Source organism: Podarcis vaucheri (genome assembly GCF_965113315.1).
Source record: "Podarcis vaucheri genome assembly, chromosome: Z".
In the NCBI taxonomy this organism is placed as follows: Eukaryota; Metazoa; Chordata; class Lepidosauria; order Squamata; family Lacertidae; genus Podarcis; species Podarcis vaucheri.
The window spans coordinates 33,413,004-33,440,736 of NC_138758.1; the positions used below are offsets into that span (position 1 = coordinate 33,413,004).

The following is a 27,733-nucleotide window of genomic DNA, read 5'->3' on the forward strand; positions in this document are numbered from 1 at the left end:
GAGGCAGAATTCTTACATAATAATAATTATATCTAGTTAGGTTTAGGGATGATCACAGTGTGCTACAGTCACAACCAATCGCTCATTGGCATAAGTCTGGGGCACAAGTGATGGTGCTACTAAAGGTGTTGACTCATTAAAAGAATAATACTTAACCCTTGTATATTTTGCCAGTTTTTCTGCTTCAACAAACAGCATGCTTAGGCACAGGGAGTCATTTAGGGTCAGTGCCATCTAGAGAATTTCAGCAGGCCTCATAAAATGGAAGGCAGGTAACATAAACAAATTTAATAATGTCCCTTGATAAATTTGTTAATAATTTTCCTAGAGAAAATAGACAACATCCCTCCTTCTTGTTTTCCTGCTAGCAGGTGAAGATAATTCGACAAGCCTTTGCTAACTGACTGTTGGTTTTTTGTTTTTTAAAAAATGGAAGGGCTTTTAAATAATGCTGTGCTATTTTTACTGTTTGTGTTTTAAGAAATTTGTTTTTTGTATTGTTTTATTTCTATCACAATTCAATTACGTCTTGACAAATATATTTCATACGTTTTTCGTTTTTAGTATTTTGCCTGTGTCATTTTAAATTATGTAAGCCGTCTGGGGAAAAGACAGGATATAAATAATTATGAAAATAATAATTAGCGGGCTTCTTACTTGATATCTTCTATTTCCTGTGTTGTTTCCTGGATCTGCTTCCACAAAATCTGCCTCCCCATCTCATCCTCCAATTTATCCCGCTTCTCATTGAGATAGTCGAGCCTGGTCAGAAACATTTCCAAAACATTTAAAAGACATTCACATATGTGTAAAAAGAAGCATGCAACGAATGCACTGGGAACAATACTAGAAAATCTGGACACCAAACTTTTTATCTCTCAACCACGCCCTAGAACTCATGTCAAGTTCAATTTCAGTTCCTTTGCACACAGGTCAAAGCTAAGGAGTGTCTCGGATAAGGAAAATTCATTTTTAACCTAGAAACCTTGGGGTTTTGTGTTGCTACAAAGAAATGAGCATCAGCCTCAAAGTGCTGTGAATATTCACGAGGCAAATGCTATTTTTGTCAAAGACGAAAGCACAGCCCCACTGTGTCTGAACTATGAGGAACGGCAAGGTATAGATGACTCACAAATTAGCCACATTTAACCTGTGTGATTTCAACTTTACAAATCTAAAATTGCACAAATTAAATACACAGAAGGCAGAGAACTGAAAAGCTCTTTCCATGTCAGTTTTCCAGGTGCGGAAAGAACTCTTAAGCTCTCAGATTTGCTTGCCAGGCTCTGGGAGACTGTTGAGGGATCTCGCAGGAACTCACGACATCCAGAGCCCAGGAAGCAAGGTGGAGAGCTTAAAAGGAGTTAAGCGCTGTCCAATGTTTTTAAATGGCCATTTCCCGGTTTTCAAAGGGTTGTTTTGTGCTATATGGGATTCCACCTTCATGTGATATCCCCAGAACGTAACCTCTCCATAAGCCACAAGTCAACTGTCCAAACGTTTTTGAACAAATAAAGACAACTAAGAGGCAACAAGAATTGGAAAATCAAGATACTTCTGGGCTAGATGGAGCAAAGGCCCTGATTCAGCACAAAATACTTTGCTCTCCCAGCCCCACTTCTTTGGGAAAGGGGAACGTTTTGCAGGAGCCCCCTTCTGTACTTACTTCAAGAGCTTGGGCTGAAGCAGGTGCTGCAATTGGTCACTCATGACAGACTGACGGAGCAGCAGCTTCTCTTGGCTTTTCCCTATGGAAGACCAAGGTGGGGGGGAGGTATTACAAAAGGTCACCAAGTAGCGGGAAGGAAGGCCAGGAGCCCAAAGGGAGGTGAAGCCAAAGCCAACAAAAGGCAGAGCCTACTCTCTCTAGTCTGTCCCCATCTCTCTCTCAGTAGTGGCTGCGTTCCTCTTTGGGATTAGTGGGGTGGAAGACAGGGAGCCCAAGCCAATGAGAGGTGGAACCAACTCAATCTAGCTTTGCCCCCATCCTCCTCCTCCCAGCTGAGGGGGCAACACTGGGGCTGAGAAGGGGAAGCTGGTGGGCGGGTCCATGATTGTAGGAGTATCTCCCCATTCTTATTCCATCCCTGAATTCATTTTGTGCAGCTAGAGCTTGACAGCCTGAAATCTGTGTGTGAGCTTTACTAAACCTTTCCTAATAGAACAGACAGACTCTTTTTAAGTAGAAATGTGCACACGACTGTGTACTGTTACAGCTCATAGCACAACTGAAAATAATGGAAGGTAAACAGATAAGATACAACAATAAGAGAACAAAATACTAGCAGATCAGCCAATCATAGTAGTTACACGAAGTCCTGGGTCAAGAAGAGAACAAAGATATCAACATAGATAACTGAAAGCAGTTTTTCATTTAAAACATGTATCTACCGGCGTTTCTTTGGGGAACGTGGGTTAGGGAGCACCCTTTACAAATTCCTCCAACATTCTGGTGTTAGCAATAGAATGGGAAGGTTGGGTTGCACTGCTCAGAACAGCCAAACAATCTCTGAGAGGTTTAATAATGATGCCAACATGTTGTAACTGTTTAAGTCTGAAGGGAAGAATTGCTGAAATTGTCTGATTGATTAAGTAGTCATCAGCTGTGTAGCTGGACACGTATAGAAGATGGTGTCTGACAGCATCCAAGGGCAGCCTCTTTCTGTTTTTTCAGAAGGCTAACCCTATGTATATTTGTATTAATAAGGCCTAATTTCTCACTTAAAGCCTGTGTCTACTGGCATTCCTTTGGGGAACTGTATATAAATTCTTCCAACATTCTGGTGTAAGTCATAGATGAGAAGGTTGGGGTCGGCAGGTGAAAAGAGCCAATGGATCTCTTGAGTGGTTTAAGAATGACGACAGTATGTTTGATGGAAAAAATTGTTGTAATCATTTGGTTCTTTGTAATTACATGTGTAGCTTAGCAGTGTACTATAGACTAGATTTAAGAGCATGGAAATCGCAGCTTGCTCCTGGTTTTTTCAGGAGACTGACTCCTACATACGTTTGGATCAATAAAGGCCTAATATTTATTTTTTTCACATTTAAAGTCTGTGTCTATTTGGTGTTACTTTGGGTACCCCAGCTGGGGCACACCCTTTATAAATTTATCCAACAACAGCACCCCACCCCGGACTGCTGTTATAAGGCAAGCAGGTGGGGGCTGACCAAGGGCAGACTGAGGTTGGTGGGTCATTTGCCCCATTTCCCCAGTGGACTAGACTCCCTGCTGCTGATAGGAAAACTCCAACCATCGTCATTTGCTCCCTTGACTTCTATTTGTTGGAAACAGAAAAGGAAGGTGGTGGGCTCTCTCCTTTGCTGGAGTTTTGAAAAGCTGGTTGGTCACCTGTCAGGGATTCTTGAGCTGCGATTCTGGCATTGCAGGGAATTGGGATAGATGACTCTTGGGGTGGGGGTGGCCCTCTTTTAACTCTACAATTCCATGGTTCCAGAAACCAAGTCAGCTCATGCTGAAGGTTTCAATCAATTCAAACCTAAAATAAGTATGTTATTGTAGCCCCCCAAATCCCTCTTACATTTGATAGTGAGCAGCTCCGCAAAAGACTTGATGCCTTGTTTTGCTTTTTCCCTGGCGTCACTGTTGGCAGGAGGGCCCTAAAGAGGGGGAGGGGGAGAGAGAAAGGGCACTACAGATGTCACAAAATAATCCCACTTTGGTCCTCAATCTCTCTTGTCAGACAAGCCCCACTGGTGGTTTTCAAAAGTGTGCATAGTGTCAAAAGTGTGTGCATGGGTCATCGGTTGCTCTGGATACGAACGGGATCCATTCCAGAGCCCCATTCGCATCCTGAAGTAAACATAAGATGCGACTGTGCGTCTGCGTGTGCCACGTTTCGCCGCTTCCGCGCATGACCTCATTTTTAGCGTCTGCGCATGTGTGAGTGGCAAAACCCGGAAGTAATGCGCTCCGTTACTTCCGGGTCACCGCGGAGCGCAACCCAAAAATATTCATCCCAAAGCTACTTCAACACGTGGCATGACTGTACCTGTCTGATGTCAATGGGCAGGGAGTTTCCAAGTGTAGGCACCGTCACAGTAAAGGATGGATGTATTGCCGATATGGAACAGGGATTACAGAGTTACTGTAACAGGGCCAGCTCTCCTGATCAAAGCAGTCAAGTGGGTGTATATGGGGGGAGCCTATCCTATTCTATGTGTTTCTGCACTGCAACTCCCATCAGCCCCTGCAGCTGGCATGGCCAGAGATCAGGGGCAATGAGGGGAAGTCCAGCAACAACTGGAAGGTCTCAATTCAGTCCCCTTGGTATAAATGATCTCATTGGTACCTGGTTAAAAACAAGTCCAGATTGCAAACAAAGAGCAGTATCAACCAGAATTTGGCCTCTTCATCTTCCAAGATGCATGGTGGTTAGAGCATTGGGCTAGGACCTGGAAGACCAGGGTTGAAGTCCCCCACTAAGTCATGAGACAATAGGTGATGTTTGTCCACTCCCTCACTCAGCCTAGCCTAGTTTGCAGGGCTGTTGTGGGGATTAAATGAAGGCTATGAACTGGGACAGAGCAGGGTTCAAATGCCCAATCTGTCATGAAGTTCACTGGATGTGACCTTGGACTAGTCACTGTCTCTCAGACTAACCTACCTCACAGGGTTGCTGTGGGAATTACATGAGGACTAGGACCTGGTAGAGTGTAGGGTTCAAATCCTCACTCATCCTTGAAGCACACTGAGTGTGGCCTAGGGACAAGGACTGCCTTGGCCTCACATACCTCACAGAGTTGTTTTGAAGATAAAATGGAGAGGGGCGAGAAATGCATATGCCACCTTGAGCTCTTTGGAGAAATGGTGGGATATGAATGTAATCAATCAATCTATCTTGCCGTAAGACAAGGGGGCTGGAAACTAGGGAAGGAGACAGGGTTGCCCACCTCTATCCCCAGGAGGAAGAGAGGCCAGCAATGGATACTTACAAACCCTGACGTCATGTCCTTGAAGTACGGCTTCATGAAATGGCCCAGAAACAAATTTGCTGGCAAGGTTTTGCTGTCACTTGACTTAGTGCCTCTCGTCCCAGCCAGCTCCCATGTCAGCTTTTCCTGCAAGGCATTGAAAAGAGAGACAGAGAAGAAGAAGAATAGAATTGTAGGGTTGAAAGTGCACCAAGGGTCATTGAGTCCAACCCCCTGCAATGCAAGAAATTTAGGGAAGCAGTTCTGAAACTTTTTGGAGCCACTACCCCCTTGGTTCCATAAACTCAACCCCACTGCCTCCTACCCTATAAAAAGCATTATTCGGAAGAGCAGCTTGCATGACCCGCTAAGGAAGATAGCACAGTAAGATTCAAAACAGTAACAATTGCACAGTCATTCAAAATCCAATCAAACTATTGAGTTTCATTAATTAACCCAAAAGATTAATGTGATTCAGTCATATTAGATATTCCATTAAAATATTTGTATGCATTCCTACTAGCGAAAATGTAAGGGAATTGATAGCATAAAATATTTATTTATAGCTACACACAGGGCTCGTTCACTGAACACAATGTGCTCCCTGGGTTTCCTGCAGGCATCTAGTTGGCCAGTGAGATGAGGGTGCTTGCAGAGTTGGGCCATTGGCCTGATCCAGCAAGCTCATAGGCACTTATTGTTTTGTTTTTCTGTTTTAACTATTTATTAGTGATTTTATCTAGGGGTTTTTTAATTGTGTGAGCTGCCCTGAGATATTTTGGTGAAGTGTGTATATAAATTTAATAAATAAATAATAAATAAATAAAACTTAAATTCAGAGGCACAGCGGTGATGGCAGAGCATAGCCACCATGGCTAGTAGCCACTGAGAGCGTTCTGCTCCTCCATTAATTTGTCCATACCTGTTTTAAAGCCATCACTGTCTCCTGCTGGAGAAAATTTAACTCTGTGATGTAGTGAAGAAGTCACTTCTGTTATATTTCCTGAACTTTCCAGCATTCAACTTCCTTGGATGTCAACAAATTCCAGTGTTATGAGAGAGGAGTAAAACTCTTCTCATCCACTTGCTCCATGCCCTGAAAATTTTATAAACTTCTATCATGTCGCCTCTTCCTCACCTTTTTTCTAAACTAAAAGATCCCAACCTTTGCTCATAAGGTTGTCGCTCCATTCCCCCTTGATCATTTGGGTCACAATTTTCTGAAGCTTTTCCAACTCTGCAATGTTCTTTTTGAGGTGAGGTGACCAGCCTTCCAAATCTGGCTGCACCACAGATTTGTATTACTATATTGGCAATTTTATTTTCAATCAGCTTTGTTCAGGCTACAACACAACTCCACAAACCCCCAGAGAGAGCTGAAACATTCCAGAGTATTCTTAAGGCAGCCCCACCACAACACTGACCTGCTGCTCTCTGTTCTGGGCCAGCCAGAGGGTGATCTCCTCAATCTTCTCCTGAATCACCTCCTGGTAAACCATGTTCATGTGCAGGCAGGTCTCCAGGGACTGAGGGAGATGGATGTCCACTTCACTCCCCACTCCAGCACCTTTCTCCCCATCTAGGTCTACCTCCTGATCCAGAAGGAGAAAAAGAAGAGTTGATCAGATGGCTGGAAAAAACAGACTTTACAGAAGGTAGAGAGGCAGGCAACTGATTTAGTTGGATGCATCAAGGGCATGGCCCTTGAAATTCCTACAGACAATATCACCTTCCTTTGCAAACGTCAAACATGTTTTCTCCCAAGGTTTCCACAACCATACGTGTGCAGCAAAACACTTCTGGGTTTGCCGCTTTCACAACGCGAAGCTTACGTTACCCGAGGGTAATGTACGCCGGGGTGCTAGTGTATTGCTTAGTTACCAGAGGGGCTGAAATAAACTTGCTACATGTTATCACGTATAGTGGGAATGTAAGTTGGTGCAATATTTAGGGAATTTGATTTTCATGGAAATAAATATACCAAAGACACTATGGCTTGTTGGGCAAAATTAAATTTTGTGAATTCTTCTGATGATGCCAATGTAGATATATTGGCAAAAGGTATTATATATGACCTTGGCAGCTCAAACTATCATGGCAACTCAATGGAAAACAGCCCCAAATCTTACACTGGGAGCTCAATACCCCTGACTCTGGAAGATAGCTAGAATGAATAAAATTACACCTAATCTGAGATACAGAACTAACTGCCAGACACTTTTTATATGATCTGGCATTCTTTTACGACATCTACACTTGCAAGACAACCTTCCCTCAAAGCCTGGCAAATCTGGAACTAGATCTGATAATTTGATAACACTGATAGCCCTTTCTTGGATATTGTTATTTTATCCCACATGCAACTAGACTTGGTCTACATTCCAGTTTTATAATTTTGCTTTAATTGTCACCTGTTGTTATAATTGTTCTCTCTCTTTATATACACCTTAATAATTGTACCAAATAAAAATACTATTTTCTTTCAGCATAGAATCATTGAATTAAAGTGTTGAAAGGGACCCTGAGGGTCATCTAGTCTAACCCCCTGCAATGCAACTCATTCATTTTTTGTTGTTGTTGTTCCTGTGAAGCTTCTGCCAAAATGACTACACATACACACACACATACAGCGATATATGCTGTCGTTTCTGCATTGCACAGGGCTGGACTAGATTACAGACACTCTGAATGTTTGACTGTTCCTCACAAATAAACCAGCAGCAACAGCAACAGATGTATCAACACAACCCACCTCTGGATTTGAACCACAGCCCAGCATTTCTTCTAGCTATCATTCACCCCCCCCAAGTCCTTGTAACATCTGCAGTAGCATCCCGTGAGGGAGAGGAGGAAGACTAAGAGGAAGACTAAGAACTGCATTCACCCCTCAATGGTAATTGCAGTGAGTTTTTAAATAGTTTTTAAATTGTTTTCTAGGGGAAGTTCTGGGTTTACGTAAGTTTGCTTATAAGCATGAAGACCAAGAATGTAACATAAGATGCAAGTTACCTGTAAATAAATTATACGCAAGCCACTTTGGGAGCCTTTTTCACTGAAAGTCCCGGTGCCCTGCTTATGTATTTATTAAATATCCAATTAAATTTCTAGCCCACCGTTTCCTCCCAAAAAGCCCAGAGCTTGAGACACATTTCATGTTTCTTCTCACAAGTGATCTCACGAGCAGAAAAGTGAACTGGAATTTAATAACAGCTTGGTAAAAGGTAAAGGTACCCCTGCCCGTACGGGCCAGTCGTGTCCGACTCTGGGGTTGTGCGCCAATCTCACTTAAGAGGCTGGGGGCCAGCGCTGTCCGGAGACACTTCCGGGTCACGTGGCCAGCGTGACGAAGCTGCTCTGGCGAGCCGGCACCAGCGCAGCACACGGAAACGCCGTTTACCTTCCCGCTATAAAGCGGTACCTATTTATCTACTTGCACTTAGGGATGCTTTCGAACTGCTAGGTGGGCAGGAGCTGGGACCGAAGGACGGGAGCTCACCCCGCCGCGGGGATTCGAACCGCCGACCATGCGATCGGCAAGCCCTAGGCGCTGAGGATTTACCCACAGCGCCACCTGCATCCCAATAACAGCTTAGAGGGGTCTTAAAAACAGCTTAGAGGGGCCTGGATGGAACTTCCACAAAGAAGGGCAAAGTCCTTTATCCACATGGAGACTAACTTTTTAACAACAATTTAAAAAAGTATGTGATTGTGTATGTAACATATAAACCTCCAAAACAGGAAGGCATTATTTGAACCAGGTACTTGCCATGTTGTCATGAGTATCGGAATCATCATCATCATCAAGGTCATCTGACAGGAAATGAAAAGAAATATTAGACAGAATACAGGCAAAGAAAGCAAAAATTTCAAACAGTCATGGCAGGAAGGCAGCCTAACTGTGACACTCTTGGTGTGTTGTGGTTAAGATAATGTACTAAGTAGGTTCACATCACAAATTGCTGGATAGTGTTGAAAAGCCATAATGTGCTACACAGGAAGAATAACAACAGCATATCCTACAGGCTTGCTGTAAGGATTAATCAGATCATATTTGCCGGTAAGGCCCATGTTTAAAAACAAAGGTAAGTGCAAACTTAAGATGCATGTGAGAAGCACTCTGAGGGCTACTATCAGATAAACATTTATGATTGCAGGCAGTGGACATTCCCAAGCTAATGTGGGGATTGAACCTGAGGCCTTCTGCATGCAGACAGATAAATGGCATGATGATGAATGACATGATGATGAACAACTGTGGTGGTATTCTGGATGTATTTGAACTAAAATACCACAAACTCTGATCAAGTAACAATCCCACCTACTACCAAGGTAGCCTCAAGGTCCTTGTATTAATTTACAAAGCCCTGAGTCACTTAGGTCCAAGGTACCTCAGGGATCACCCAAACCTTTATAATATCCCAGCTGAATCACAGAGATCACCCACAACAGCATTGTTAGTTGTTCCCTGAATTGATGAGGCTCATTTGACAACAAGGAGTTTTGAACGTCATCAATCCAGTCCTATGAAACTCTCTGCCATTAGAGATGTAGCAGCTGCTGAAAACTTTTCTATTCCACCAGGCCTACTACACAGGCAATTAAGACAACATCCTTCTACAATGATTATCTGATGTCTATCATCAAACTTTTTTGGGTTTAATATATGGTTTTTTTTGGTTATAAACCACTTTAATATATTTAATATATTACACTGTGGTCATAGAAATATTTTTTATAAATAAATGTGGATTGTAGAAGACATAAGAAACACTCAACAAGCATTGCACCTTCAATGTCAGAGACCAACTCAGGACTAGAGCTTGAGACTTGGGACTTGACGCTTGCGACATTGGGGCCCAGGCTCCTTTCCAGTTCTTCAATCTCCCAACGGATTTTCTCTCTTTCTGCTTCTATATCCATCACTTATATCTGCTACCAAGAAGAGATAAAGACAAAAAAGAACTATAAATAAAAAATCAGATTCAAAAGTAACATGCATTAGCAGTGATTCCTGTATTGCAGGGGGCTGGACTAGATGGCCCATGGGGTTCTCTCCTAACTCTGCAATCCTTTGGTTCTATGAATCTGTGCACACTTAGGCCCTCCTACACATTAAGCAGTACCAGAAGCACTGATCTGCAATAGGAACATGAGAAACTGCTTTATGCGTGTGTTGGGTGTGTGGGGGGGGATTCAGGTTCCTGAAGGACTTAGCTTTCATCGTGGGCAGTACCCATAGCACAGTGGTAGAGCACACAGGTTCAATCCCAGGTATGGAAGGCTCTCCAGTAGCACAGCTGAGAAAAGAGCACCGAGAAATGCTGTAAATCAGAACAAATGCTACAGGAATGCGTGATTGTTAAGAATCAGGTGTCAATATAACGTAACTTTCACTTAACACAGGATTGTCAGAAGCTGACAATTAATTATTATTTGGTGATAATTTCAGTTAATGTTATTATGTACTACTATATTCTACTGGGTTACTGAATATTAATTTTATATGTTGTTTATTTTAAAATCACATTTTTATTATGACTTACTTGCATTGTGTAATGTTGTGTGTAATTTTGTTGTATTTTTTTGTTCTTCCAACTTGTAAACTGCCTTGTGTATAGCAATACAGAAACGTGGTATGCAAATTAAAAGTGAAAAGAAATGAAGTCAGACCACTGGCTCATCTATCCTAGTACTGACTACACTGACTGACAGCAGCTCTCTAGGTTTTCAAACAGTTTTTTTGCAGCCCTACACAGAGATGACAGAAACTGAAGTCTTTTGCTAGTATGCGTTGTAAATTTTTAAATTTCCACTTTAAAGGTTTCAGTTGTTATGGTTTGAATTTAAACACCAGCCTAAGAAGTTGCTTTTTCCTGAATCCTTGGTTCCTCTAGCTGAGTGCTGCCTGCACTGACTGGCAGCATCTCTATGTCAAGCTGCGGTGCAAGCCCCATGAAAACCTTCATGCTTTGCCCCTTTGCAATGGCAAGACACTGGCAGCAGTCTGTCTCAAGAGAAAATAGATAGTGCCTCAAGGGATGAAGTCAAACTGCTGCATTAGAAAGTGATCTCCTGGGGCACAAGCTTGGGCAGTGTGTATGGAAGCCCTGGGCTGCCCACATGACATGACCCCACTCTCAGTCTCACTGCTGTGGTTCAAAAGAAAGCAGAGCAATACAGTTGGCACCAACTTGGCTGCAAGAGTTGCCCAAAGGAGGAGTACAAGGTGCAATACAACCGCCTTAGGGACTCCACTCCAAACTTGTGTACAGTTTACTCCTTAGCCTTTTATTCTCCAAAAAATATCCCACAAGACAGCAGAGGTTTAGGTTCAGTTTTCCTTCTCCTAGAGGGGCTACCTTCCCTGGGGCAGATGAGCATTGTCTGCCACTCACTCCCCTCTACAGCATGTGCAGGAAATTGCCTTCTTGTCCATTTGGCCCAATATTGGTCTCAATATTGCTCAACCCATGGTAACCCATGCAGAGGATTTACGTGCCATCGGCTACCCTAACCTGGTTTAGCACACCAGTCAAAGCCATTTATGGTGGGTAGCTGCTGTTGTATGCTGCCAGCTTCTAAGAGCCACAGGAGAGGTGTGAGTGCAGGGTGGGGACCACCCCAGAAGGAGCATGATGTGTCCCCTACTAGATGCATACCCAGCACCCAATACACCACCCAAGGGCAAGAAAACCTGGATGATCAGAGGAGGTCTTAGCTGCACCAGCTAGGAAGGGGAGCCTCTGCCCACAGGCAGCTTGCACCAAGAGGCAAGCCCTCTACTCACCGCATTCTCACAAGCAGCATCTGCCCGGAGGGAGTAGCGAAAGACTGGGCTAGCAGGGCAGCGGGGGCGTCTGGGGGCCCCTTATGCTGAAGAGGGGAAGGACGCTAAACCCAAGCCGAGACACTCTGTAACCATCTCTGCCAATGAAGCCAGACAAGGCACTAGTCCACAGGGAGGTATTTGTTCCCTCTCGCAACCAAAGTTGTTCGTCCTGATCGCCTAAGAGGAGCTCTGACTAGCCACAGGCTGGCTAGTAAGACTGGTCGTAGACGAGTCACAAAAGACAGCCGTTTCAGCCGACCGGCGTGCTTGCCACCAAGGACCTGCCTGAACCGGAAGCAAAACAGAACACCTTCAGCGTCACAACAGCCGTGACCCGTCACTTCCGCTCTGTCGGCAAACCAATAGATGCCCGCTCCAGTTAGGAGAGCAGGTCGCTCTGACCCCTCCCCTCCTTCAGTAAAAGGAGTGTCTAAGGCGCAGCAGCAGCAGATCCCGCCCCATTTTCTCCCGCATGCGCAGTGGCAGGAAGAAGCGGGGGGGGGAGGGACTCCAGGTGGGAAGGAAGCGACTGCGCAGACTGCCTTCTCCCCACAATTATTATTATCATCATTTCATTTCTATACAGCTTTATATTTTTAAGAAGGTTTACAATCTACATTAAAATATCAATTAAAACAACCCAGAATAAAACATTACCTAAGAAAGTCAAATATAACGTATACATCCAAAGCATCATAATTAACAGGAAACTAAAATATTATCATAAAGATTTCAAAATAAAACATTACAACAAATGAGGTTCAGTACATAATGCACATATAATTTGTGACTCTTCAAAATGTATTAAGAGGTTGAGTCCCTTGCTTTTTAATTGTTAATTATGCTATTTTAATTATTCCTTAATCATTAACCAACTAATTTATTAACATATAATTAGGCAGTACCTCACCCCACTGCTTTTCTTTTAACAATGATTTTTATTATTTCATTATTTAAAATATCACTGCTCATTTCAAGAAGTGAGGTTACAGGAACCAGGCAGAGGGCCTTGTGGGTGCTGGCGCCCACCCTATGGAATGTCCTCCCATCAGAGGTCAAGAAAATAAACAACTACCTGACTTTTAGAAGACATCTGAAAGCAGCCCTGTACGAGGTTTTTAATGTTTGGGGTTTTTTGTGTTTTAATATTCTATTGGAAGCTGCCCAGAGTTGCTGGGGCAAACCAGTTAAATGAGTGGCATATAAATACTATTAGTATTATACTATTATTACTATTGCCCTCCAAGGAGCTTAAGTGATGCTGAAGTGGTGTCCCCACAGCCTTGTGAGGTAGGTCAGATTCAGATGGTCCAGGGCTCCAAAGAAGCTTCCTTGGCACACTTTCTTTTTTGGCAAGGGGTGGTGAGAAGAATAATTTGACTCCTGGAATCCTCAGGCTAATAGAGAAGGCTTTCGACGGTTGGTGTCAACAATATGCCACAGAGTGGTCAAGATCTCTGCTTATTTTATTATTTTGATCTCTTAGCCAGTCACCCTTTTTAAATAATTTTAAAGTGCATATACATAGCAGGCCACACTCAACAGAAAACCAATCCTTCACCCTTCAAAATTAGGAAATATTCTGTTAAAAAATACACACTTTATTTAATTACAGTGGTGCCCCGCAAGACGAATGCCTCGCGAGACGAAAAACTCGCAAAACGAAAGGTTTTTTCGTTTTCGAGTTGCTTCGCAAGACGAATTTCCCTATGGGCTTGCTTCGCAAAACGAAGCTTGCCCCGCAAGCTCCGGGGATAGCGGGAAGCGCAGTGCGTCTTTCCCGCTGTCCCCGGACCTCTTTTGAAGCAAGGGGCGGCGGGGAGAAGATCGCTTCTCCCCGTTGCCAGCCCCGCAAGCTCCGGGGACAGAGGGGAAGGCGCAGCGCCTTCCCCTCTCTCCCTGGACCCCTTTTGAACCAAGGGGCGGCAAGGGGGAGAAGCAATCTTCTCCTCTCCGCCCCTTGCTTCAAAAGAGGGGACAGAGCGGCGCTTCCCCTCTGTCCCCGACGGTCTCCATAGGAAAACATTGATTGATTTTCAATGCATTCCTATGGGAAACCGTGCTTCGCAAGACAAAAAACTCGCAAGAAGAAAAAACTTGCGGAACGAATTAATTTCGTCTTGCGAGGCACCACTGTACACAGAACAATTTCAAAGCTATCTTGGCTGCCTTAATTAATTGAGAAGCAAAAGGTCCTAGGACAGGTGATGAAGAATTTGATCCAAATCTAAAAAATGAATTAATATACTTTTTGGACAGGGTGGGGGAAGGGAACCAATATATAATCCAGGGCCAACTTTATATAATTTCTTTCTCCTTAGTATCTTAAAATTGTAAAGCTGCTAGTGGGGGCGGGACCAAACTTCACTAGGGCTATGCAATGTCTAGTTTTCCATATTGTGGTATGTTGTTGTTTAGTCGTGTCCGACTCCAGTGAGCACTCAGGGCTGATTTCCTTAAGAATAGATATATCACCAGCTAAACATCATAATAAACTGAAATAACACCCCTTCAGGGAACAAGCCTGGGCAATGTATATGGAGGTCCTGGATTGCCCTGACAGCAAGACTCCCCTCTCAGCTGTGCTCCTAAGCAAAGCAGTGATACACCTTTGGCACCAATTTGGAAACAGAAATTGCCCAAGGAGGTGTACAATGCACCAGCCAGTGGACTTGTGTAGGGTTTGTTCCTGAGGAAACAAATCAGAAGCCCTTAAGAGACAGCAACCACTTCTCAGAACCAGCATTAGAAGAACCACTATTGAGCACAGAAGCTCAATACAGCAGTACCTTTTCATAAAAGGAAGTCTTTGTGCAATTTGGGGTTATACCACTAGAGGTGCATTGGGGTTTTTTTCTTTAGGACTGAAATAGCATAGCATTATGTAAAAATAAGAACAGGAGTAATGGATTGGAAACAACCTTAAATACCTCAGAAGGAATATACTCTACAAGAAAAGCAGGTCCTACAGGCAATATATTACAATATATATTACAATGTATGGGACAACCGATCTCAGTGATCACAGGTAGGAGGAGTTATGCTAAGACCAGACCATGTCATTACCAAGGAAGCAGATTTACCGTAGTCACTGTTTGAGAACTATCCCTGCCTCCGGGTCTGGTCTTGACTGGATGGATACTGGAATCAACAAGTGAGACCCACATGACCTGTAGGTGCTGCTGTGCAATGCCAGGTCAATGATTCCTAAGACCACTGCCATCCATGACTTGATCATGGATGAAGGACTTGACCTGGCATGTATAACAGAGACTTGGTTGGATGAAGCAGATGGGCCTGTTCTTGCCCCTGCTTGTCCACCAGGTTTCTCTTACGCACAGCAACCCAGGTCATGTGGGCGGGGAGGGGGAATTGCAGTGATTTTTAGGAAGTCATTAGCTTGCACCAGGCATCCTATTGGGAAGACCCAGTTCTCTGAGTGCATGTTCTGAAAGTTGGGCAATAGGGGCAGTACAGGATTCCTTTTGGTGCACCGACCTCCCCACTGCACAAAGGATTCCCTGCCCAAGCTGCTTCGGGTTGAGGCAGATGTTCTCCTGGAGACACCTAGTTTGGTTGTCCTAGGGGATTTTGATATCCACGCCAACACGACCTTACAAGGGGCTACTCAGGACTTCGTGGAAAGCATAGTCTCCATGTGGCTGTCCATGAATAAGTTTGGCCCAACTCATAGCCGTGGACATGCCTTAGACCTGGTGTTCACCTCTATGGATGTGGGTGATCTGACACTAAGTAAAAGCAGAACAAAAGAAGTGTCATGGTCGGATCACTTCCTGGTGCAACTGGATTTCTCCATGACTCTTCCCATCTGCAGGGAGGTGGGACTGATTTGGATGGTCCGCCCCCTCCTCTTAATGGATCCAAATGGTTTCCAGAGAGTGGTATGGGATGTTTTATCCCATGTTGATGGCCTTTCAGCTGATTCCCTGGTGGCCCACTGGAATGTGGAGTTAAACAGGGCTATTGACTGTCTGGCTCTGAAGCGCCCTCTCCAATTGCATGGAGCCCAGACAGCCCCATGGTTTTCCCAGAGCTGAGGGCAATGAAACAATCTTTGAGATGGTTAGAGTGCCGGTGGCGGAAAACTCATTCTGAATCTGACTGAACATGGCTTAGAGCTCAACATCAAGCCTACCAAGTGGTGATAGCAATGGCGAAGAGGACCTTCTTCACTGGCTCTATTGCATCTGCAGAAAACAGCAGCAGAAGACTCTTTCAGGTGGAACCACCCTCACTAAAAGGGCCCCAATATCTCCTGCAATGATTTTGCTAAGTTTTTTACATGTAAAATTGCTCAGATTCGGAAGGAGGTAGACACCACCGTGGGAGCAGGGCTTGGGCGGGAGAGTGCTGGAGTCCTGTCTAGTCAAGTTGTGTGGGATCAATTCCCTCTGTTACCTCTGAGGATGTGGACAGGATGCTTGGACGAGTGAAACCGACCACCTGTCTCCTTGATCCTTGCCCATCCTGGCTCATAAAAGCGAGCTGGGAAGGGCTTGACGGTGGGCTCCGCAGGGTGGTGAATGCTTTTCTCTGTGAGGGAGCCTTCCCAGACCTACTGAAAGAGGCAGTTATTAAACTGCTTCTTCGAATAAACTTTTTTTTAAAAAAAATAACTTTTATTCAAAATTAAAACAAAACATATTATCCAGAAACATATCATCCTTATTTCCCCCCATTTTTCCTCCCTCCCCCTCCCTCCCCCACAGAATCCACCCACCCCCACCCCCCGACTTCCCTCAGTTCCAGTCTTTGATTTCTCTAAAAATGCAGTTTTCTGCATGTTACACAGCTGCATAAATCCTCAAACTATTTAACTGATTATTATCAATTAAAAGTTTGTGACTGTTTATTCAAAACCAGTCAAGGAGTCCAGTTCGCTTTGTTGTGTCTTCAAATACTTTGTAAAGGGTTCCCATTCATCTTTAAAGTCACAGTTATCCTTGTCCCGTAGCTTGTATTTTAGTTTTGCCAGTTCTGCATAGTCCATCAATTTTTCTTGCCATGATTCTTTAGTTGGGGTTTCTTCAGTCTTCCATCCTTCTGCTACCAGAACTCTCGCGGCCGTTGTCTCATACATGAAGATGTTTTTCAGCTTTTTTGGCATATCTTTCCCTACAATCCCTAATACAAATGCTTCAGGCTTTTACACAAATGTTAAATGGAACATTTTCTTCAATTCGTTGTATATCTTTTCCCATTTTTTTTAATTACCTTACAATCCCACCACATATGATAAAATGTCCCCTCCTTTTCATTACACTTCCAACATATATTTGAACTAGTTTTGTACATTTTCCCTAACTGCACTGGTGTTGTGTACCATCTGTACATCATCTTCATGTAATTCTCCTTCAATAGGGAACAATCTGTAAATTTTAAGTCAGTTTTCCATAATTTTTCCCAATCTTCCATCATAATGTTGTGACCTACATCTTGTGCCCATTTAATCATAACTGATTTTACCTCTTCATCTTTCATCGTCCATTCTAATAGTATGCTGTATGCGGCCTTCAGTAGTTTCACTTTCCCTTCAATCACTTCCGTTTGAAACCTAGATCTAGTACATATAACTAAATTCTTTCTTGCTGTCTTCTTTATGTGTTTCATATAGTTGTCGATAATGCAACTAACTCTGAAAGTGGTCTTTGATCTCATCATAATCTCTTAATTTCCATTTTCCATTGTGTTCCTTTAATAAATCAACATATGTGAGCCATTTTCCTTTCTTTCCAAGTGGTTTAAGCAGTAATGCTTCATGTAGTGAAAGCTACCATGGAGTCTTTTGTTCCAATAAGTCTTTGTATCTCTCCCATACTCTCATTAGTGATTTCTTGATTGTTGTTGTTTGGTCATTTAGTCGTGTCCGACTCTTCGTGACCCCATGGACCAGAGCACACCAGGCACTTCCGTCTTCCACTGCCTCTTGCAGTTTAATCAAACTCATGCTGGTAGCTTCGAGAACACTGTCAAACCATCTCATCCTCTGTCATCCCCTTCTCCTTGTGCCCTCCATCTTTCCCAACATCAGGGTCTTTTCCAGGGAGTCTTCTCTTCTCATGAGGTGGCCAAAGTATTGGAGTCATCTTCAGGATCTGTCCTTCCAGTGAGCACTCAGGGCTGATTTCCTTAAGAATGGACATGTTTGATCTTCTTGCAGTCCATGGGACTCTCAAGAGTCTCCTCCAGCACCATAATTCAAAAGCATCAATTCTTTGGCGAATATGGTTGTAAAAACTTCTATGAACCTTCCCTTTCCCGTACCATAAGTATGCGTGCCAGCCAAATCTGTTGTCATGTCCTTCTAGTTCTAATGCCTCTTGCTTATCCAATCTCATCCAGTCCTGATCCATACCAAACAAGCAGATTCATAATACAATTTAAGGTCTGGGAGGGCAAACCCGCCTCTATCTTTTACATCTGTAAGTATTTTATGTTTTATGTTTTTATAAATCTTGAAATCTCTTTCTGCCATTTTTTAAAGCATTCACCTTTCAGGATGACTGGTATCGATTGAAAAAGAAATATCATTTTTGGCAACACATTCATTTTAATCGCCAATATTTTTCCTAACATTGAGAGATTCATTCTGCTCCATATTTCTAAATTTCTTTTTACCTCAAGCCAAATTTTTTCATAGTTATTTTTAAATAGGTTTATATTTCTTGATGTTAACCAAATCCCTAAATATTTAACCTTTTTATGGACTTCAATCTCAATGTTTTGTTCTAATTCGGTTCTTTCTTCTTCCTTCATGTTTTTAACTAATAATTTAGTTTTATTCCTATTTAGCTTAAATCCTGCCACTTTCCCAAAATTCTGATTTTTTTCTATTACTTTAGGGAGTGAAGTTTTAGGTTCTTCCACTGTTATCACTAGGTCATCTGCATACGCTTTTGACTTGAATTCACTTTTCCCAGTTTTTACACCTGTAATCTCTTCATTTGCTCTTATGTTTTTGGCAAGTACTTCCAAGACCAGAATAAACAATAATGGTGATAATGGGCATCCTTGTCTTGTTCCTTTTTGGATCTTACAATCATCCGTTATCACCCAATTTATAATTAGTTTGGCTTTTTGTTCTGCTTTAAATAAACTTTAGACCCGGCCAATATGGCCAACTATTGCCCAGTCTCAAATATTCCATTCTTGAGCTAGGTGATTGAGCGGGTGGTTGCTGAACAAGTCCAGGCATGCCTGGCGGATTCGGACCATTTGTATCCCTTCCAGTCGGGATTCAGGTCTCATCATGGGACTGAAACTTCCTTGGTCATGCTGGTTGATGATCTCCAGTGGGCTAGAGACAAAGGTGAAAGCTGTTTCCTAGTTCTGCTGGATCTCTCAGTAGCCTTTAATACCATTTACCACCACATCCTGCTGGACTGTCTAGAGGGGCTGGGAGCTGGGGGCACTGTCATATGGTGGTTCCACTCCTTTCTCCTGGGCCATGCTCAGAAATTGGTGTTGGGGGATGAGTGTGCAGACCCCTGGGCTCTCACTAGTGGGGTGCCTCAGGGTTCTGTCCTCTCCCCCATGCTTTTTAACATGTACATGAAGCCGCTGGGAGAGATCATTGGGTGGTTTGGGCCCAGCTCTACCCCTCTTGAAGGTCCTGGGGTATTACCCCATGGCCTGGACCCCACCTCACCAGCCTGGGGCAATGATCCAACAGCTCGCAGAATAAGAATTACCGTATTTTTCCCCCTTCAAAAATGAAGGGGAAATGTGTGTGCGTCCTATGGAGCGAAGACGCCGTAGCCCCGCGACCCTCTCCCGGCTGGAGAGGTGAAGCGCGGCTATGGCAGGAGCCTCTACAGCCCCACGTCACCTCTCCAGCCGGGAGAGCGCACGCGGGGCTAAAGAAGCACCCCGCGACCCTCTCCTGGCTGGGGAGGTGACGCGCTGCTATAGAGGCTTCTTCCGTAGCTGCGTGTCTCCTCTCCAGCTGGGAGAGGGTCGCGGGAGGCTGCTTTAGCCCCGCGCGCGCTCTCCCGGCTGGGGAGGTGGCGCGCTGCTATAGAGGCTTCTTCCGTAGCTGCGTGTCTCCTCTCCAGCTGGGAGAGGGTCGCGGGAGGCTGCTTTAGCCCCGCGCGCGCTCTCCCGGCTGGGGAGGTGACGCGCTGCTATAGAGGCTTCTTCCGTAGCTGCGTGTCTCCTCTCCAGCTGGGAGAGGGTCGCGGGAGGCTGCTTTAGCCCCGCGCGCGCTCTCCCGGCTGGGGAGGTGACGCGCTGCTATAGAGGCTTCTTCCGTAGCTGCGTGTCTCCTCTCCAGCTAGGAGAGGGTCGCGGGAGGCTGCTTTAGCCCCGCGCGCGCTCTCCCGGCTGGGGAGGTGACGCGCTGCTATAGAGGCTTCTTCCGTAGCTGCGTGTCTCCTCTCCAGCTGGGAGAGGGTCGCGGGAGGCTGCTTTAGCCCCGCGCGCGCTCTCCCGGCTGGGGAGGTGACGCGCTGCTATAGAGGCTTCTTCCGTAGCTGCGTGTCTCCTCTCCAGCTGGGAGAGGGTCGCGGGAGGCTGCTTTAGCCCCGCGCGTGCTCTCCCGGCTGGGGAGGTGACGCGCTGCTATAGAGGCTTCTTCCGTAGCTGCGCGTCACCTCTCCAGCTGGGAGAGGGTCGCGGGGGGCTGCTTTAGCCCCGCGCGCGCTCTCCCGGCTGGGGAGCTGAAGCGCGGCTATGGCAGGAGCCTCTACAGCCCCATGTCACCTCTCCAGCCGGGAGAGTGCTTGCGGGGCTAAAGCAACCCCCGCGACCCTCTCCTGGCTGGAGAGGTGACGCGTGGCTATGGCAGGAGCCTCTCCGCTGCGCCTTTCCGCTGCTCCCTGACCTGCTCTTTGGGGCTGGTGGTGGGCTTCCCCCTGCCAGCCCCAAAGAGCAGGTCGAAAGGAACCTGAAGCCTGAAGAGCGAGAGGGGTCAGTGTACACCAACCCCTCTCGCTCTCCAGGCTTCCAAGGTAGCCGCCTGAATGCATCTTAAATGGCACCTTGTTTTAGAGCGGGAAAACAAGAGGGGGAAATTCTCCCCCTCTCCGTGCAGCGCCTCCTGCCGCTTCACTGAAGGGGCGCTGGGCAGAGAGGGGGAGATTTTTTTTCCCTTGTTCTCCCCCCTCTAAAACAAAGTGCGTCCTATTGTCCGGTGCGTCCAATGGTGCGAAAAATACGGTATAAAAAATGATTTCTTCTCATCTCTGTTCTTACTGAAAGACTGTTGCAGCAAAAAGCAAGTGAACAGGCTGTTTTTAAAAAATCATGCAAGTAACAGGACATCAGCTCCCCCCCCCTTTACTTGTGCCAGCCGCTCAAAGTAGCTTCAGAGCGCTTATCTCTTGGCTGCTATCTCAGAAGGACACTGCTGCATTATTGCCAGCCAGCTACTCTGACCTGCTACTGCCTGGAGCCAATTAGGATTTACAGTCAAGCGACATAAACCCAGAAGGCCAAGGGTTACCCACCCCCCTGACCCAAGTACTAACCTGGAAAGTGACTTTCTTAAAAAGCAAGTGAATGCTTTCTGTGAACTTTGTCAAAAGTTTTTCTTTTTAGGTGCTATTGAAGATGCGCAGCATAGGAATCTGAAACTTTGCCAGTGCACAGGAACACCATGTCCCTCCTGCTTAGAACTACAGTGGTGCCCCGCAAGACGAATGCCTCGCAAGACGAAAAACTCGCTAGACGAAAGGGTTTTTCAGTTTTGCATTGCTTCGCTAGACGAATTTCCCTATGGGCTTGCTTCGCAAGACAAAAACGTCTTGCGCTTTTTTAAAAAGCTGCTTGAAAAGGCGCAGTTGCAATGGACTGTGCTTCGCAAGACGAAAATTATTTTCGTCTTGCAAGGCACCACTGTAGCAATCACTTGGCAGATTAGCTGAAAATTACATGCAAAAGCTCTGAAAAAGCAGAACGCAGAAAAAATACTTTTAAAAATCTCAGCTGGCAAAACTTAACCCAAGAAAAAGGACTGTCAAACTGGGTTGCCATGTTAACTTCTTGACCAGTTCCACGTGCAAAGTCTTCCTGCCACACTCCCTAGACCTATACCTTATGTGAAAATGATATGTTCTGTGCAGTCGCTGCCGTCTTTGTTTTCTCTTCTCTTAACAGGTGGACTTTTGCCAGAACGCCCTATCAACCGGGTGAGGAGGTGATTGGACCCAGACGCCGCTCCAGCCTTGTTGGAAGGGACCCAAGATGCCCGACACCCACCAGATGACCCGACGCCCGCGAAACTACCGCCCCTCTGACATCACTCCTGGACGCTGACGTTTTGCACGGCTCAAGAATCCAGCATGGATTGAAAGAGGACATTTTCTCATTTTCTTTTCTTTCCCTTTGCATATACAGTTTTTATAGAAGGCTGCTGGGCCCCTGGATAGCCTTACAGCACCCCTGCAGAGGAGGGTGTTTTGTGGGACGTTCAATCGGGGAAATTATGCCCCAGCCCCTTTCATTATCTTGCCACCTGGCAGAGCTCCACCTAGAGCCTCCAAAACTTAACTGAAGCCCCCCTTGGCCCACAGCACTGACTTGGTAATAGATAACTGGATCCCTGTGCACAAATGGCATGGGTAAGGCTGTGGGTACCCATGATGGTATTTTTGCAAATGGCAGAAATGATGGCTTATTCTGCAAATCAAACCAATTGCACCGTCTGCACTCTGGCACCTATAGATGCTCTGGGGGGACTGCACTTCCTTCCTGTTTCTTGGAATGAGTCCGTAGTTACAGCTCCAATTCTTGCCTTCCACCCTCTGGGCAACCATTTTTTTTAATAGAATCATTCCATCCCTTTTCCAGGTTCACCGAATTACTGGCTAGCTTTGTGTCAAAATAAATCAAAGAGTGCCAGTAACAATCTGACATGTGTAGAGACCTCCAGCTGCAATCGTACTTTCCCAGCCCAAACCGTTATGCCTGAATCCACGCCAGGAACTCTTTCTGGCTTGGTGTGGGCTTCAGAAGGGGGAGGTAGTGTATCTGCTCAAGAACGAGAACATGTGGCAAGCATGGAGTTTGCTTCCTGACCCGACAAACTCTGCACCCTGTCGAAGGAGGCGTTCAGCTGACCTAGCAACAATTGCAGGAGGCAGCTCCCAAAAATTAGGGCAAGCATCAGTGGCCTCAAGAAAGGATAGTGGCCCATTTGGGACGAGCCTGGAAAGGCTGTCCAAAAATTAAGAGGGGGGAATGAAGGAGGTGAGGACAGGTGACCCCACCTAGGCCCAAAGTCACCCCCCCAACCAGGCCTCAAAACTGTCCAAAATTCCTTTCTCTCTTCTAAAAATCCACAGCTAAAGTTTTCCTCTGCTTTTCTCACAAGATGCTGTGCATAGGCAAACTGTTACTTTTATCAGTACGAGAAGGCTTGAAAAAGCTAATGAATAGACTCTGTCAGAGCAAGCCTGAGAACTGACTTTTATGTCATTCAGTTGCAACATCTTGGACATGCTGAACCGCAAGGCTCCTCAACCCCCTTGGCTTCTCACCCCCTTTCCTGGGAAGAGTCCAAAAGAGTCTCAAGGCAGGAGCTTTCTGTTCATGCTCAGGAAACACATGGGGCAGGACTCTTGAAGAGGAGGAGAAAGGGGAGGGAACTGGAAGGGGAATATAAGGGGAATGTATGCTCTGTGCAAATGACTGTGAACTCGTGCTTGTTTTGTGAATCTATCACACTTGCTCCTTCTGCCCCCCCCCCCGGGAATGGCAGAATAAAGCTCTTTCTCTGGATTTAACCCCCTTGATGTCGTTTGACTCTTTTCGTCTCTCTCCGGGGACAACGCTTTCCTACCCATGGTTAAAAGGGCCTAGAAAGGCTACACTGGAGGATGGATGGCAGCTAACAGTTTGAGGTTGAATCCTGACAAGATAGAAGTACTGTTTTGGGGAGACAGGGAAAGAAATTAAACATATGTTTAATTGTAATTTTAGTTTAATTTCAGAAATGAAACGGGAAGGTCTAAACAGGAAGTCAGCCTTCCGTTTCTTTGTAGACAGAATAAAGCAAAGACAACGTAAACTAGAGCTCAGAAAATCACTTCTAAAGGATTGGCTTTCATCATTTATTGTTGAACCCCCCTTCAGTAGCAGGAGAAGAAGGGGGATCTTTTTTGGACTGTTTAAACCTGCAGAAATGAGTTTAAAGTAAAGTAACTTTCCACCATCCTGATCCTGGAGCGGGGTGTCAGGACTGACGTTTTGAAGCTCATTGACCAGAGACAAATGTTTTTGACAGATAGTTAAAGGAAGAGAAACATAGTGATTCCATTGGTTCCTTTCGCACTTTAAAGAAACAAATATTGACAAAATATCTCAAAAAGGATACTTTGTTGCAAGAACAAATAGAAGTTCTCCCCCTGGAGGGAGACTGTGAAACTGTAACTAATTCCAGGGAGCTTGCAGCTGTCTCAGATTACAATCGTGGGAATGGACTTGTGACCTTGTAGGACAATGTATTCAGAGGCTCTGTTGTGTGCTCTCTGTAAAACAAGTGCCCTACTGGAACAGTTAAGTGAGAAGATGGATTTGATGACTAATGCGGCCAGAATTTTTGAACAGGCAGTGGGAAACTATGTGGAGCCCACCCAGGAATTAGATCAGGAGTGTGTCCTGACAGAGCAGATGAGAGAAGAGGATGTTGCTGAATCTTGGACGCCAGAGATGGAGGGAGCTGCGGCCTTGCAGGAACAAGAGCTTTTGGATTTGACAAATGAACTTGGAAAAAGCCAGATTTGGAAAGATAAAGTTTGGATTGGTTTGGAAATGGGGGGTTGGATAGACCCCCCTATGCAGGGATGTTTGGACTCTCCGAGTCTGGCAATGGGCCATGAGATGTTTGGAGCTGTGGGGGCTCTCAGTTTTGGAGGGATTCTGAAACATCTTCTTAAATACCACATGGAGTTGAGTCTGGACTATGGAAAAGGGGCTGATTTGTTGAAAAGGGTCAAAAACATCACCAAGCTGGAGTTCCCACGAGTGAAAGGAGAATATCAAGAAGAGCTGCGGAAGGAACATGGAAGAGATTTAAGGGCCTCGGATATAAGGTTACCAGGTTAATGCGCTAGATCGATGGGATAAAAAGGACTGACAAAACCCAGGACCAGGAGGAAGGGACGCTGGATGAAGATTGGATTGTTTTTATTTCTCCTTTTATTATCAGGGTTGTTTTATAAAATTGATGAATGTTAGAAAAATGTTGGAACGAAATTACTTGGCTCTAGCAAAAATGTTTAAAGAATTAGGTAAGAATATTATGGTTGTGAGAAGTCGGTAAAAGTAAGATTTAAGTTTTAAGTTTTTAAGGTTTTCTATAAGATAAGATGAAAATAGATCAAGCTAATGTAATGACAGAATACTATGAAATATGGAAATGATTTGCTGCATAATTATTAACCAGGATACAAAAAAAGGGAGGAGGAGGAGGAGGTCGAAGAAAGAAGGTAATGAGAGTTGAGGATTTGAGAATGATGGATTTATTTTTGTTTGTTTGCGGTGTATTTTTGTTTTTTGAATTTGTATTGTTGGATGTGGTTTGTTTTTTCTTTGTTTTTTCTATTTTCTTTTTCTGCTTTGTTTTTTCTTTGTAATTTCAAAAATTTTCAATAAATATCATATAAAAAAATAATTTCAGAAATGAAAAGGGCTGCAAGTAAAGTTGGGCTATATCTGGTTTTCAAGATTGTGATGTTTCACCAGCTAAATATCGCAGTATACCGGAATAATATATCTAAAATAATGACAGAACTATGTAGAGGCTAATTGAGGTAATGTCCTGCCAACTGCTGCTGCTTAGGTGTTTAAAACAGATAAATTTTTGCTTACTTTAACGTATTGTTACAACTGTGACTCTAAGATACAGAAAACCTTTAAGTTAGCACATTTTTTCTAAAGCTGTGGAAGTAATTAATAGCATAAATATCAAAGGTAACGTGAGATTTTGTGCCCACAAATTTAACTATTACTAAATATGAAAAAATCCAATTCTGTGACATGAGGGAGACGCAGAAACACAGAGAAATGCACACACACAAACACACAGTAGGAGAGAAAGGAGCTATGAGGCTTAAACAACAGGGCAAGATTTATTTGCATTTTTTTAACTAAGTAAATAACCCCAGTTTATTTTTCCACAGGTCAAGCTGCTACATTTGCATAAGGTTTACCAGGCTTTGGGAAGGCTGTGTCAGGGCTTTGGCAGCATCCCGGAGCCCTTCCCTCCTTCAAAAATTGCGCAAGCACTTACTAGACTTCCTGCTTTGGGTGGTGGTAGAGCTCTAGCAGCATCCCAGAGCCCTCATGCTGCACTCCAAAAGCCACACAAAATGGACGGACTTCGCAATCTTTCCTGAAATGGCACCCTCTGTAGAAACCTATGTTTGGCGCCCTCAAGTGGATCTTTTTAATTGTGTGCCACCTCAGCTAAGAGGCGCCCTGTGCAGAGAAACTGACAGCACCTCTCAAATATTGCTGGCACCACTGTCAATCCAGCCCTGCCACTACAACTGATCTTCTGGGAAGGAAATTATCGGGCTCTGGCAGGGTTCTAGAGCCATTCCTGTCCTTCTGAAAGGTGGGAAGGGCGGTTCCGGTTGTTTATGGTTTTACACCTCTGCCCCCACCCCCAAAAGAACACGATTCTCCTCTACAATCAGCTGAGCAGGTCAGATTTTTGCCACCAGGCACAAGAAAGATCCACCATTAATGCTGGTTCCACTTCATTAGCAGCACTGAAGTGAACTCTCTGGAGCACAAATCAAGTCAGTCCGTCTTCACAAATCCCCTCTACATGAGAGGAGAGACAGTTGTCTTTTCAAGTGAGATAAGGGGATGGCTCTCCTGAGGTAATAAAACAGAAGCCCTTAAAAGCCGAAAACTGAAGGGAAACTGCTTTTCTTGGAAACCATCATTAGAAGAAACACAATTATGCGCAGTGGTTCAGTTGTATCTTTTTGTACAAGGAAGTGTCTATGCAATTCTGGTGTTCCACCACTAGAGGTGTATTCAGATTTTTTTATGGTCTGAAATAGCATAGCTCTATGTAAATACGAAAAAGGAAAAATGGACGGAAATGGTAATAAGTACCTCAGGAGAAGGTTCCACAAGAAAAGCAGGTTCTACAAGCAATGTATTGTGTCATATATGAGGTTCCGCTTGAAAAGGAACCGAGAGTAAAATTAACCTCCTTCATAAACATAGCTCAGAAATGAAAAGGACTGCAACCAGGGCTAGGCTCTGTCTGCTTTTCAGCATCGTGATATTTCACCAGCTAAACATCGCGGTATACCAATATAACACGATGTATGAAATAAGGATGGAACTGTGTAGAGATGAACGAGGTAGTGTCCTGCCAACTGCTACTGCTTAAGGATAAAAAATTAACACATTTTTACTTATCTTTAACATATTGTTACAGCTGTGATTTTATAATACAGATAATTTTTTAATTAGCACATTTTCTCTAAATTAAAAGGTGTAAACCTAATTCACAGTATAACTATCAAATATAAGGTGAAAGATCGTTCCCTAAAAAATTAATTCTATTACTAAACATGAAAAATATTCTATGATATTAAGGAGACACAGAAACATACAGAAACACGCACATAAAAAGGGGGGAAAGGGAAGAAAGACACTTAAAGAACAGGACAAGGTTGGTTCCCCCCCCCCCCCAGTTCTGAAGTAAATGAGCCCAGTTGATTTTTCAATGCACTTGGAGCAGCTGAAAGGGTTCCAGCTTTCGGAAGGGGGGTCAGGGCTCTGTCATCCCAGAGCCTTCGCGCCGTGCTCCAAAAGCCACACAAAATGGATGGAGATTGCAATCTTTCATAAAATGGCGCCTGTGAGAAGCCTGTATGAGCTGTGAGAAGCCTGTATGAGCGCCCTCAAGTGGATCTTCTTAATTGTGCATCTCTCAGCTCAGCAGCACCCTGTGTGGAGAAACTGCTGTCACCACTGTCAATT

General features: G+C 44.5%; 1 protein-coding gene across 3 annotated transcripts in view; it reads right to left on the reverse strand.

The window, feature by feature from the left end:
• The window catches only part of SNAPC4 (small nuclear RNA activating complex polypeptide 4), a 31,771-nt gene extending 19,686 nt beyond the window's left edge, over nucleotides 1-12,085 (reverse strand). Inside the window, exons 1-8 of one of the 3 annotated variants that reach the window (XM_082208152.1) lie at nucleotides 11,723-12,085; nucleotides 9,723-9,864; nucleotides 8,702-8,745; nucleotides 6,360-6,527; nucleotides 4,957-5,082; nucleotides 3,543-3,621; nucleotides 1,667-1,748; nucleotides 658-762 (exon numbers count right to left, since the gene is read on the reverse strand). In XM_082208152.1, coding sequence (XP_082064278.1) covers nucleotides 658-762; nucleotides 1,667-1,748; nucleotides 3,543-3,621; nucleotides 4,957-5,082; nucleotides 6,360-6,527; nucleotides 8,702-8,745; nucleotides 9,723-9,855 — 737 coding nt within the window. In that variant the 5' untranslated portion in view covers nucleotides 9,856-9,864; nucleotides 11,723-12,085. Of the gene's footprint in view, nucleotides 1-657; nucleotides 763-1,666; nucleotides 1,749-3,542; nucleotides 3,622-4,956; nucleotides 5,083-6,359; nucleotides 6,528-8,701; nucleotides 8,746-9,722; nucleotides 9,868-11,722 lie in introns of those variants that run through there. The other 2 variants (XM_082208153.1, XM_082208154.1) reach the window with 2 other exon arrangements.
• Nucleotides 12,086-27,733: the final 15,648 nt, after the last annotated feature.